The following is a 12,956-nucleotide window of genomic DNA, read 5'->3' as shown; positions in this document are numbered from 1 at the left end:
CCTCAGATCAGTTCAGTACTTTCATAACAATTTTGTTAAAGAATTTATTTTTAACAAATACATAATTTTGTTTAGCTACTCCTCCTAAAGAACAAAGTGTTCTAATCCTAGAAAAATAGCCAAAGTTCTGCTTTCTAAAGAATTTGCCATAATTCTTTACATGCTACTCAAAATGAAAATGTGTATTTTTATTTTATATGGAATACATTGATCTGAACTAAAAATAAGAAGTTTTTGGGGGGAGAAGCAAGAAAGCACTAGAGGCTGGTGTTGGGGTGGGCATTGGGGAATCAGCAAAGCCTCCAAAGAGGTGACAAGTGTCTAGGCCTTGAAGGATTATAGGAATATCTATATTACTAGTTCTATTTTCCAAACAATTGAGGTTCCATACTACTTAAATAAATCTAGGAATACACTACTGTTAGAATCAGGCAGGTGGGGCTTTGCACTGAATTCTCTTTTCTTGAACTGTGGTGAAAAGTGAGGTGGGGGGGGGGGGGCCTGCCCCGTGGTGCAGCGGTTAAGTTCATGCATTCTGCTTCCGCAGCCCAGGGTTCACCGGTTTGGATCCTGGGTGTGGACCTACGCACTGCTTGGCAAGCCATGCTGTGGCAGGCGTCCCACATGTAAAGTAGAGGAAGATGGGCACGGATGTTAGCTCAGGGCCAGTCTGAGGAAAAAAGAGGAGGATTGGCGGCAGATGTTAGCTCAGATCTAATCTTCCTCAAAAAAAATGTGAGGGGGAGAGTCACAGCCTTGCTTATAAAGAGAGTTTACCAAAACTCATTCCTGTTCTCTCGATCTCCCTGAAAGCCCGTGCCTGCAACCTTTCCTTAGAGCTACAGCAGCTGGAGATACTGCAAATAATTTGAAAGGCTGAGAAAGTTAAAACTTGCTAAGTGCTTTCAGATGATCTCTCATGTTCTAGGTGGATGTATTCAAAGTGTGAAATGGGCAAACAGGGTGGCTGTGGGGTTCCCACACTCTGAGTCCTCCTGCTGGGAATGAGTACGCCAGTAATCCTGTGTCCCAAAGGGGCGGGATTGCCAAAGACAAATGCAGCTTTGTGATTCTGCGAGTATTGCCACACTGATGAGAGAAAAAGGGCAAAGGTGATATTTCATCCACTGTTCCCAGTTCATCCTCTCCTTACCTGACCTCTGAAATGGAGCCATTGGCCTTGAAAAGCCTGGTGTCTAAAATTAATATTCTTCTCCGTCTGACTAAGAAGGCAACAGCTGAGCAACATGAGATCAAGGACCTTATTAGTTTAAACAGAGCACAAAGTGGCATTTGAGAGACAGGATACTTCCTTTCATAGTGGACACTTGTCTTTCCAGAAGATTTATACTGACCGAGAGCAAGGACTTTTCCCAGAGAATCGTGTGGTTATTTGAACTCTGCGAAACTTCCCTTTATCTGCCGGCTCTCAGCCTCTGCCCTGGAGAGGTCTAAACCCCAGGATGTCCACCTACAAATGGTAATTACTCTATTTTTTAAAAGTTTGTTATAACCTCTCAAATCTCCTTCTTTTTCTCTGTATGTTGTCTTAAATAACAAGTTGTGCCAAACTCCAGGTGGATCTTAACCTTTAATATCTAAATGTTAACATTTCATTTTTCTTTGCAAAATTATTACATCTTGGACCTAAGCTTTTGTTTTAATGTGTTAATTTTTATGTGGCTTCCTGATCCAACTTGAGCACCATCTGCAACTACATTTTATATTTTAGTCATAGTTTGCCTTAGAAATAGCCATGCATCTGTCTCCGTATTTTAATAATGATTTTTTTTTATCAGGGCAATTTGAAAGAATGCTAATAATGGTCTATAATGTATCTCATAGAGCTCTGGTTGATATTATTTACATTTTAGTGTGTTTGAATGTAAAGTCTTTATGTGGCCAAGTAGAACGTTAGATTTTAAATAATTTGGAACACAAGGTATCATTTTACTATGAGTTGGGAAAATGAAAGATGAAGTTTTGTGGAGATAATTTCAGGTGATTTTAAATTTAGAAAAAGTTGGAAAAAGCAATTTTCTGAAAACATCCAGCAAGAGGCCTCAGAAGTCGGCCATGGGAATCTGCCACAAATTCAACTCAGTCTCTCTCCCTCCCACCCCAATATAGTCAAGTGCTGGGTAGATGCATGCATACATGTACATCTCTGGTATCAGAGCAGTAATAAGGAACTAAGTAATACATGTCACACTTAGTTTGTAAGGAAAGCACTTCAAGGAAAGCACAGGATTTAAACCCCTCGGTACCTAGTCATTAATGAAGATGCAAAAGAGGATGTCTGGTTATCTTATCGATGTGATAGGGCTGTAAGGAAACAAATTTCTTTTCTAAAATAAGCACCAAGATTTTAAAGTGTCAGCAGAGAAGGGCTCTGGAAATGGCTCATTTGGTGTAGACCACTTCCCAGAGTGGGCAGAATTCCCTGGGGAAGCATGAGAGACCCCCTTACACGGAAACCTTTCCCACTGGGGATGGGAGGAGCAAAGCCGGCAATGCGAATTAAACCCAAAGAAACTTGACATTCTCTATTTAAACTGGCCAATTGATAGAAATCTTTTGTGCAATGAGGGAAACTTAAGGTTGCTTCTTACTGTTTGCTTTTGTAGGAAAAAGTGAAGGAAAACGTCCAGAATTCAAAATTTCATGTTAATATTAGCATTTCTCTTCCTAATTTTGGATCCTCTCTCCAGTTTAAATAGAAAAGACTTCAAAATTCTCACTGGTCATTTTCCCAAAAAAATCGAATGTGTGAGTAAGTGATGAGAACTTTGTTTCCATTCTTTACAGTCAAGAGGAAGGCACACTCAGAAGTCACAACTGTGTCTTGATTTACAAATCGGAGGCAGAGGAGGATGAAAACCACACTCCGGACAGTAACTTAATCGGACTCACCACCAAGATGTTAAAAGTGAAGAGGCTAGAAGAAACCAACACATGTTACAACAGTAACCAGCTGGAGAAAATGGCCTTATTCCAGTGCATGGAAAAGGTTGAGAAAGTGAAATGTTTTCTGGAAGAATGTTCTAGTGAACAGGATTCAAGATCTGGAAAGAGTGAGGTAATTGTATGCTAATTTAGTCTCCTAAAAAGTATTGGTTCTACCTTATCTTTTCTTACATAAATCAATAAATGTAGCCATTATCAGACCCTTTTCAAATTCTATTTTGTCACTTGTGTGTAGAATTAAGGAGCGTTTATGAATAGACAAACTTCCATTTTGTTTCACTGAGGATTATGTGTTATAAATTATACAGTTGAATTTGGTAAATAATTACGAGGCCTTTGAATATGCATCTCTTCCTGCAGGCTACTCCACACTGGGGTTAGTGGCTTAGAAGCTATGAGAGCGAACTTATGGAAACACACATTTCTTAAGACGGATCATTTATAAAAGGATGGATTTGGGCATGAAATTCGGAGAAGCACTGTGAGGGGCATAACTGCTCTGCAGAAGTTTCTAATTTCCTCGAGACCTTGAGCGCCTCACAGGGTAGGTGGCAGAGCTGTTGACAGTGACAGTCAGGGACAGGGACAAGTAAGCCTTGCCTGATGGCATGCCGGTGTCCTCATTTGTGTAGAACGAGCTTCCTGAACCCCATTCTGGCTGCTTGATCTTTGGCGAGTTACTAAACTCAGCAGAGTAGTGAATGATGTGCTGACGGATACAAAGCACTTAGCACAGTATCTGTCTGTCACTATAGGAATCATTCAGTAAGCATTTGCAGCAGCAGCCCCCTCCCCTGCCCTGGCTCAATCGAGTCCCACTTGTGGGCCCACAGAAGTGTAGCTCCTGGCCCAGCACAGGCCTCACGGCATTTTGCCCATGCCTTTATTCTAGCGCGTGTGATCGCATTGAATGTGTCTGTCTCTTTTCTCCAGATAGCACTCCTCAAGGTCGGGACCTCGTGTCACTTGTCCTTGCATTCCCAGTTGCTTTCCTAGTAACCAGCACATGACAGGCACCAAAAATGCTTGTGGAAAGAACATATCTATTTGACTGAGTCCTGCATCCTGGTTGACAACTGGGAATCTTTATTTTTAATAATCAGAGCAAGTGATTCCTATCAGGCAGGTTTGGGAAACACATTTCTTTGTTCAGCTGCTGTTCTGAAAAACCCTATTCAGATCAGAAGGGTATTTCTAACAATGCAACAGACAGTGAAACAGAGCCGTGAGAAAGGGCAGAGCCGTCTCTCCAGTGTTACTGAATATGGAACAATCAAATGTACTGGAGACAAGAAATGGGTTAGGTTGGAACGTAGGTTTTTTGAAACCTCCTCTTTCCCTATGAGTTCACATCTTGTTCAGTGTATACTAAAAACAAGTTTCCACAGGCAAAATTTAAGTCAGATGTGAAGGGCTTCCTCATTAGGGCTGTTTATAATACAAACAAATAAGCGGAAAATTTTCCTTTTCTGTTTATTAATTTCTGTAGAACAGAGAAGACTAAATATTCTTCTCGGGTAACTTTGACATAACCAGCCATCTGTCATGTGACTTTGTTTTTCCAGTGCTGTTTTTCTCCAGGTTCTGTGATATGATTTTTATACGTAGGCAATATGTTTAAGGAGTGAGATGGTGCTCAGCTGGAACATAAACATTTTAAGCAAGAATTATTTTCGTGATACTGCTCCAGAATATTGGAAATCAAATGATTTGGAAGTTAAATAATTTACGATATTTTTGAGGAAAACACTGAGAATGTTGTTCCTCAGAAACTCTGAAAGAACATCCTTCACAATTGGCCCGATATCCCTTGTGCAACCCGTGCCTTCCTGCAGCTGGGAGAGAGGATGACTAGTGGCCCCATATGTCCATTCAGTTTCTTCTTTGTAAATGGCAAAGGGCCCAGAGATGTCAGCAATAAATTTCCCTGTCTCTCTCTCGCCTTGTGGAGAACGGATAGACACATGAATCAGAGGCCCAGAGCTCTTCTCCTTTCTGTGGCTGCCAAGGCCACTGCGCTGGAGGTCTTGCTTGCCCAGTCAGTGGGTGCCAAGGTAGCCAGTAGGCCTTGGCACCAGGGGGTGAAGAAGGGCATTCCAGCAGCTCAGATGTCTTCAGGCACGTAGACAGCTCTAGATTGACACATCTCCTTCTGCTGGGGCCACAGTAAGTCTTTACAACACTGCTCTTTTCTCCCCAGGACTATAAAAAAAGATGCTTGCCATAATTTTCTCCACTTATTCTCCTTTCTCTTTTATCCTGTCTCTCTTTGAGAAGTTCAGCACTGCTAGTCATCGTAGAAATCTTCACTGTGGCACACTGAAAAGAATTTACTCTGAATTTCAGACACTCTAGTGATGTGGAAGCTTTGTTTTGAAGGCTTGAAGTGCAATTTCTCCCTAGAAGCCTTTACTTGGCAGTCCCAACGGGAAAAATTATCTATACGTTTAACAACTTATATTTGTTAATATAATTTGGTAAAGCTCAGATTCTTTTTCTTTTCCTGCTCGTAACCAGGATTTTTTATTTCACTTATTTTTCCCACACTGGATTTATTTTTAACTATCTTCTTTCTTTTCCTCTCCGTTATTTTTTGTTGAATTTTTTAAATACCACATGTTCTACTTTTCATTTTATTTTTCTACTTCCCTTTTTATTCAGTTTTCTAATGACTTCTCATTCTATTATATTCTAAAGGGTGTTCAAAATCACCTTAATAGTGCAGAATTTTAAAAGCTTTCAGTGGATTTGCCCTAAAAAATTAGATCTAAACTTACATAACATGGTGTTGAAATCAAGTAAAACTTAAAAGAAAAATTGATCCGTGACGTATGAGTGATGAGCTTAATAGCTACTTAACTCATAAATGGCGGGCGACTCTCATAACCAGAATTAATATTACTTTTATACAATCAAATCCAGGTTTTCTTCTTTTATTAGCTCTCTATTACCTGTATAAATACCTCCCATGCTGCATTTATTTCCGATCTAAAATTTACTGTTTAATACATGCGTGCACACACACACGCTCTATATATTTGCTTAATGAAAGACAAAAGAGCCATATAATGTTCTCAGACAAGCAGAGTTGCATTCTCCCATTTGGCTCTGTCTGCCTTCCCCCATTTACTATACATATCCCTACTTTCTATGCCCAAGATTATCTGTGCTCACCTCCTTGTCCTTTGGTTTTTCTCGACCTTCCTGTACACTCCTAGTTACCCATCCTCCATCCAGAAGGCATGGTCTCGACCAGAGGAGTAAGGTGAAGCTGGGGGCACAGAAAATAAGGATGGTTCTAACAGAGGTGGGACCTCACAGCCCCTGGAATGTTTAAATGCCTGGTACAAATGCTCCAAAAATGCAACAAAACCAACTATTTAACAGGATGTAAATAGGACAGAGCGGGTTGGAGCAAAGCATAGCTCTCCCTATTTTGATTGCAACTGGTACATTTAATAGCCGGTGGCATTTCCTGACTAATCACTGTGAAATCGTACCATCGTTGGTGTTCATAATGACTATAACTTAGATCTCAAAATAACATAGCTGAGGGTGGAGGTTTTGTGATTTTTAAAGTTTCATTTCCCTACCCCCATCTCTTTGCTTCTCACCCTGAAGGGCAGGAGAAAGCATCCTGGCGGTGGCCCAGCCATAAAAGCAGATGCCAGTTTCCGTGGTGCTAATCGTCCTTGAACTGGGGACAAGTGCATTTGGGTTGGCGTCAATTGCAGCCAGCACGTCTCTCTCTGCCCCTGCACCTGTTTCAGATCTGTCACACAGGCCATCATATTTTTCCTTTTAAAGAGGCAGATTATCTGTTGACCGTATAACTGAAAATATCTGTTGCAGGATACTGCAAGAACCCTCTGCAATTCGGCAACGCCTGCTCCTCAGAACAGAGCATGCAACAAGTGTGTGCTTGGAAACAGGCTTGCGCTAGATCAGGGGAGGGAACATATAAGCCAAGTGACTTCTGTAGCTGCTCCCAGAGAATGGATTTATCACTTAGAAGAAAAGACATCTGGATTGTAGGTAGTGTGTGCTTTCTCTCGTCTTCCTTACTCTGGCGTGTGTTCCGGTCCATGATGACACGGGGAGGTCACAGACAGGCTCCTGCTCTTGAGGACACACAGGTAGTAACATCACTTTTAACTAAGACAGATTCATTTACTGTTCTATTTGAATGTTGCCAACCAGGGAGTGGTGTTTGTCAAAGGAGATGGAATGCATGCCCCTTCTTGATCCTTGCCCAAGGCCACTGTCTCAGGAGGGGTTGTGATAATAATAGCGGCATGTGGCACATTTCAACATTTCAGTCATTGGCACCAACTTTTGGGGAACCTCAAAGGAGCTATTCCTGATGCATATGAAAGTTAGTGATCTATTTTTGTTTGTCACAGCTCTTCATCCTCCTATTTCTTATATGACTTAATTGACTTAATTATGAAAATAAAATAACACAAAAGCAGAATTTCCTCTCCCCTTATTAAGAAGTCTGTGGCAAAAACGGTGTGTGCAGAGCGCTCACCTTTCTGAAGAAGCTGTCTAGTATAGCCTTCCATGCTTCCCCTTTGAACTGTTGCCGGACAATGGCTTTCACGTGATCCTGTAGCTATTCTAGGAGGGGAATTCCGTCAGGAAAATAGCAGTATTCAGAAAAGAGAGCGAGAATTCAGACTGTGAGGATTTTAGCACTTCCCAGGTGAGGGGAATTCATGTCTGGGTAAACAGCTCTTTCCGTATATTCAGTTCTTTATCAATTAGCATAGGATAAATCACTTTTAAAACAATATAAGACAATTTAGAAAATGCTCCAGAACACATCTGAATCGTTGTTCCTATAGGAAGTGGATTGACAGCAGTGTTCCTCAACTTCTTGTCATCATCATCATCTACTCCCCTCTCAGAGACTTCAGACTTTTTCCCCCTACTTGAACCCCTCCTAGTAAATCCTAATACCACAGATATACTGTGTATCTGTTCTTTATACATAAAAAGAGTAAGATTTTTTTTACCCCTCCTGAAGAACCAATTTTCACCCCCTTGGAGGTGATATTACCCACATTGAGAATGAACAGTTAAAAAAAACTCTCTCCAGGGGAGTTGGGCAATCTGGGCTGCACCACATAACATTTCAGTCAATGACAGACCACATATACGGTTGTGGTCCCGTTAGATTAGTACCATGTGGCCTAGGTGTGTAATAGAGTATACCATCTAGGTTTGTGTAAGTCACTTTGTGATGTGCACACAACGACAAAATCACCCAGCGACACATTGCTCAGAATGTATCCCCGTCATTAAGCGACACGTGACTGTATATAAATGTCTTATTTATATCTTATTCAACAAGAAATCGCCAACTCAGCCATCTTGGTGGTGTTTAGAGGACTGAGAGCCCTGAGTCAGGCTTTCATAATGGCCCTGAGCCTTTCCAGGGGACCCTGACAGAGTCAGTATTTCTGGGACCATCAAGTTCAGTTTCAGAGGAATTGCCAAACCTTGGAATGGTTTACCATTGGATCTGTCTTAGTCGAGGACAAGGTAAAAGAGAAAGGAGAAAGATGGATAGATAGGAACAGACTTTTTTTAAAGTAAGACATCATAAAACTTTGTAAGTCTTTAGGTCTGACCTAACATCACAGCTAGGTCTGCATTTTCACACTTGGTCACTGTTGCCCAAGCATTAATCATTTTTGGCTGGTTAATGTATCTCCATTGGAAAATACTAAGAAGGCCTTCATCTTCCATATGGAAAAGAATGAGTTATTCATCCAAGCTATGAGAATGTAGCCCTCATTGTATTTCTCAATGAAAAGGCCAACAAGATATATGGGCTAATGAGGAGTGTTGGGTGTATGTTTTAAAAAGTTTGTGCAACTTTTTAACTGTAAAGAAAATAAATGGCTCTTAAATCAGATTTTGTAACATATCCTCTTACTTTTTCCCATTGCTAACGATTATTTAGAAATGTGGGTAACCTATTGTCTCAGGAATTGCTATAAGCACGACAGTTTTAGGAACTGTCTTTTATAGGGGCATCAGAGAATCCTATTTGTGATATTAATGTGCTCTGTCTCCATTCAGGATATAAAACAATTGAAAGATTTTTCGATACACTGAGTACAGACACCTGCCCATGTGAGGCTCTAGGTGTCCCGGACCAAACACACAGACGAGTCACATTTACGCTTGTGTCATTTCGTGTTCTCCAAGTAATTAGAAGTATGATACTTTTGTGTTATTTGGTGCAATATGAGAAGAATAGCTTATTTTCGCTATCTAATAGTTAAAGCAACATAGTCAAAAATATAAATATTGCAAATCAAGTCTATGTTCTTAAGTAAGAAAATGCTTAACGTACTTGATAACAAAATTCCTAAATTTAATTGACTGAACTATGTCCTCATCCACTTACCTAAAATTTTATGGTTGTGAAAAAAACCCACATTTATCTATTAGTGTTTCCCAGACTTCAATTTTCACTTACCACCTTCATGATTTTTGCTATATCTACATATTACTTTTACTCCTGTCAATTAATATTTTCATATATCAAATCATCCAAAAAAAACTTTAGCAAAAGCAATAATAGAGTGAAATCATGGTTTGGATGTGCTTATCCTGGATTTTCAAACACACAATAACACACACACACACACGTATACACTTTAAGGGTAGTTTGGTAGTTTACAACCTAAGATCACCCCAAATCCCTAGCAATGAGGTGATCCCAAGTCAGCCTGTGGACACCTGGACTCAGGAGGCTATTTCCAGGTCTTTACCCTATGCCATTGTGCACTTTCGACTCTGTTTCTTGTTTTCTACCCCCCATGTAGCGACAATAATGAAGACCAGGGAAACTGGGGATGGCAGAAAGCAGTGGAGAAAAGAGAGATCCGAAGTCTCCCCCGATAACAGATACATAGAAAATCCATCGTAGTCAAGTTTGTTTAGCGCTTCTTATGTGCCTGCATCCATCATGTTCTCCATATTGTCGCTCCTGAGGTCCCATCAGAAAGCAGAGCTGAGACAAGAGCATGTGTGTAGATGGTTTGCTTTTGGAATTGGAGTGCAGGCCTGGGGAGTGTGAAATAGGGAAGGAGAGAAGCCCCAACAAGGTTGCATTGCCAAACTGACCACTGCCAGGCAGGATGACTTCAGAGCTGTCCACTTGTAGGATGGAGGGGAGCACTGATCCTCTGGGTGCCATCACCAGTGGTCAAGGGCTGTCCCGTAGGGTGACCAAACCCCTGGCATTTTCAGTTGTGTGTGGATGAATGCTAATTCCTGTGGAGGTCCCATGCAGTACTTCAAACTCATTTACAGCTTTTAATTAGGGAAAAGTGCCTGATTTGCTAGTCCATTGATTGTGTAAAAATGATATATGCTCATTTGGATACCAGCACAGATTTGCAGCATAATCCATGACATATGGCTTCATGCACTGGGGGATTCTGATGAGCACAGGTTACTGCAGTGTTTCCATAACGATTGGGACACTACAGGCCTGTGCTCTAGCATGAAGGCTATGACTCAAAGGTTAGAGAGCTTAGAAGCAAAGCTCTTGAGGGTCCTTGGAGGTCAGTTCATTCAAATACTTCTCTGAACGGGGAACTCAAAGTCCAAGAGAGATAAAATGCATTTGCCCAAGATTCATTACATTGAAGGACTATACTTTCCTAAAATCAGAGTTGTCTTCCAACCATATGTTCCATGTTGCTCTTTGCACATTTCATTTGATCAGAGCCATCCTTCTTTACAGAGAGGGTGGGCAGCACTTTGCATGGTGTCTGACACCGTGTTGGCTGTCTCCCACATGGGTACAGCACAGCAGCTACCAGAGCAGGCTCTGGGTCAGCCGGCCTGCCTTGCGGGATGGCTCACCATCAACCAGGCCCCCTGGCCTCTTGACTTGGCACCACTTCTTTCTAGGCAGGAGCAGCCTGCTTGTTAATTTCTCTGTGCCTCAGGCTCCTCTTCTAAGAACAATTCCCCCAAAGCCTCAATTTGGAAACTGGAAATAGCAGCAAGGGGCCCAGTTAGAAGGCTCCAGTTGCGATGACTGGGGCAAGTTTAACGATCATATCAGTGAGTTGATGTCAGAAAATTCTAGAAAAAGGCAGTGACCAGGCTAGAAATGAGGAGTGTGGGAGCCCCACCTCTGATTTATCTGATCGACCTTTAGTTTCTAGTATTTGCATTCCAAATGTGGGCAGTGAACAAGGATGTAAACATTTCCCGTTCTTACAGTTTTTATACAGTTTAGGTCTTATCTGAGCTAAATTACGATAAGAGGTAAGTAAAACGAAATATAAAGACAAGATTTTAATTCATAAATGTATTTTTTTGTGCATCCTTGAGAAAGGACTCTGCCTTCTGTGCAATATAAATGTTTTATAATAGTATTTTCCCATGTCCAGCCATACAATTCTAAGTCGAGTATTTGCTGTGTTGTTTTGGTCTGCCAGTGTGCAGGTGTGCCCCTGGAATTTTTAACTGCAGCGTTCTGACAGGGCATAATATTAACCTCTGGCAGGTGTGCTCCATCACCCTGGGCCTATTCCAGAGCATCTGTCACTTCCAGGGACCCACTTCCAGCTTGGATGTCTTTGAGTCTAGCATATATTTGGTCTGCAGGATGGTTCCAGAATCTGAAAGGGATTTTGAGCTCCCTCGGACACTACGGGATGAGAGGAGGAGCCAGCAGGAGGTGGTTTTATTTGGAGCTTCTAAGCTTCCCACAGTCTGCCAAAGGCTTTGGCACTCCCCTGAATCACTCAGGCCCCTTCCATTCTTTGGAGAGGACTTTAGAAAGTGTCATGATGGGGCCTCAGAATGCTCATCACCCACTCCAGCTTAAATCCCAAGGAAGGTCCCAACAGTCCTTGGCATTTTACCTCATTGCCCAAGGAAGGACAGGCTGGAACAGGCAAGGGGATGACACGATGAATTTACACTATCCAGCACTGTCTTTCACTGGGACATCAGTTATTAGACCAGCAGTTCTCAAAGTGAGGTCTGTGGACCTCCTGGGAGACCCTAAGAGTCTTTCAGAGGTCCTCAAGGTCAAAACAATTTTCATAATAATTCTAGTATTTTTGCCTTTTTCTCTGGATTGGCATTTGGACTAGTGATGAAAAAGCAATGGTGGGTAAAACTGCTAGTACTCAGCACAAAAGAGGCACCAAAGTATTCTAGCAATCCTAGCAGTTCTCACCGCCAGACACTCCAAGTTTTTGTTTTGTTTTTAAAGAGCCAGTTTTCCTTAAGAGTGTACTTGATGAACCAGGGATAAACATATTCAATCATCAACCTACGTCAAAGTCTAAGTATTCATTTAACTCTTTGTGACTAGATTCTGTATTAATTTACTCAGTAAAGAATTACTGAGCTCCTACTGCATGAGGATGCAGTCTTGGTCCTGCTGGGACCCTCCCAGAACTGTTGCTGAATATGACTCTGGTTTGGAGGGCAGACGCTTGACACCTAAAGATGCAAGCAGTTGAATGTATTGATGGTCATTGATGATCTCAAAAGAGGCAGAATCTGATGAAACAAGATAATTTGTTTAAAGAGTAAACATAGGTTACGTATTTAGGTTGCAAATAGCTCTGTTCCTTTCAGTCTGCAGCTCAACACATTTATAGAGCGATGTTCCACTCTAGGGTCTCTCTTTAGACTATTTGGCATTCTCTAGTCATTTAGAAATTTAAATATGGATAATGACAAGCGTTAGGTCTCATTTCTTCCCAAGCTTCTAGAACGAGCCTGTTGAACAGGTATGATAATATGGATAGGTTCCTGCATTCTCAAGTCGGTGTTTGCATTTTACTCATTTGGGATTTATGCTTTTCACTTGAGTCTATTTATTTACTTCTTTTATCGAACAAACATGTAAATAGCCTTCACTGTGCTAGACCTATTCTAAGCACTGAAAATAATGGGAACTCATTGAAACCTTATGAGCACTCCCTTGACTGGCT

The 12,956-nt window shown here is 41.4% G+C and overlaps 1 protein-coding gene across 3 annotated transcripts in view; it reads left to right on the top strand.

Annotated features, from left to right (window-relative positions):
* Window positions 1–1,225: 1,225 nt before the first annotated feature.
* Window positions 1,226–12,956, top strand: part of MYLK4 (myosin light chain kinase family member 4) — a 73,724-nt gene continuing 61,993 nt past the window's right edge. For 2 of the 3 annotated variants that reach the window (XM_014734696.3, XM_001488066.4), the window contains exons 1-2: window positions 1,226–1,480; window positions 2,809–3,079. In XM_014734696.3, coding sequence (XP_014590182.2) covers window positions 1,464–1,480; window positions 2,809–3,079 — 288 coding nt within the window. In that variant the 5' untranslated portion in view covers window positions 1,226–1,463. Of the gene's footprint in view, window positions 1,481–2,808; window positions 3,080–6,779; window positions 7,104–12,956 lie in introns of those variants that run through there. The other variant, XM_070244047.1, reaches the window with a different exon arrangement.

This window comes from Equus caballus, chromosome 20 (assembly GCF_041296265.1).
Source record: "Equus caballus isolate H_3958 breed thoroughbred chromosome 20, TB-T2T, whole genome shotgun sequence".
Classification (NCBI taxonomy): Eukaryota; Metazoa; Chordata; class Mammalia; order Perissodactyla; family Equidae; genus Equus; species Equus caballus.
The sequence above is the reverse complement of the archived record's forward strand: the minus strand, read 5'-3'. Positions and strand labels throughout refer to the sequence as shown.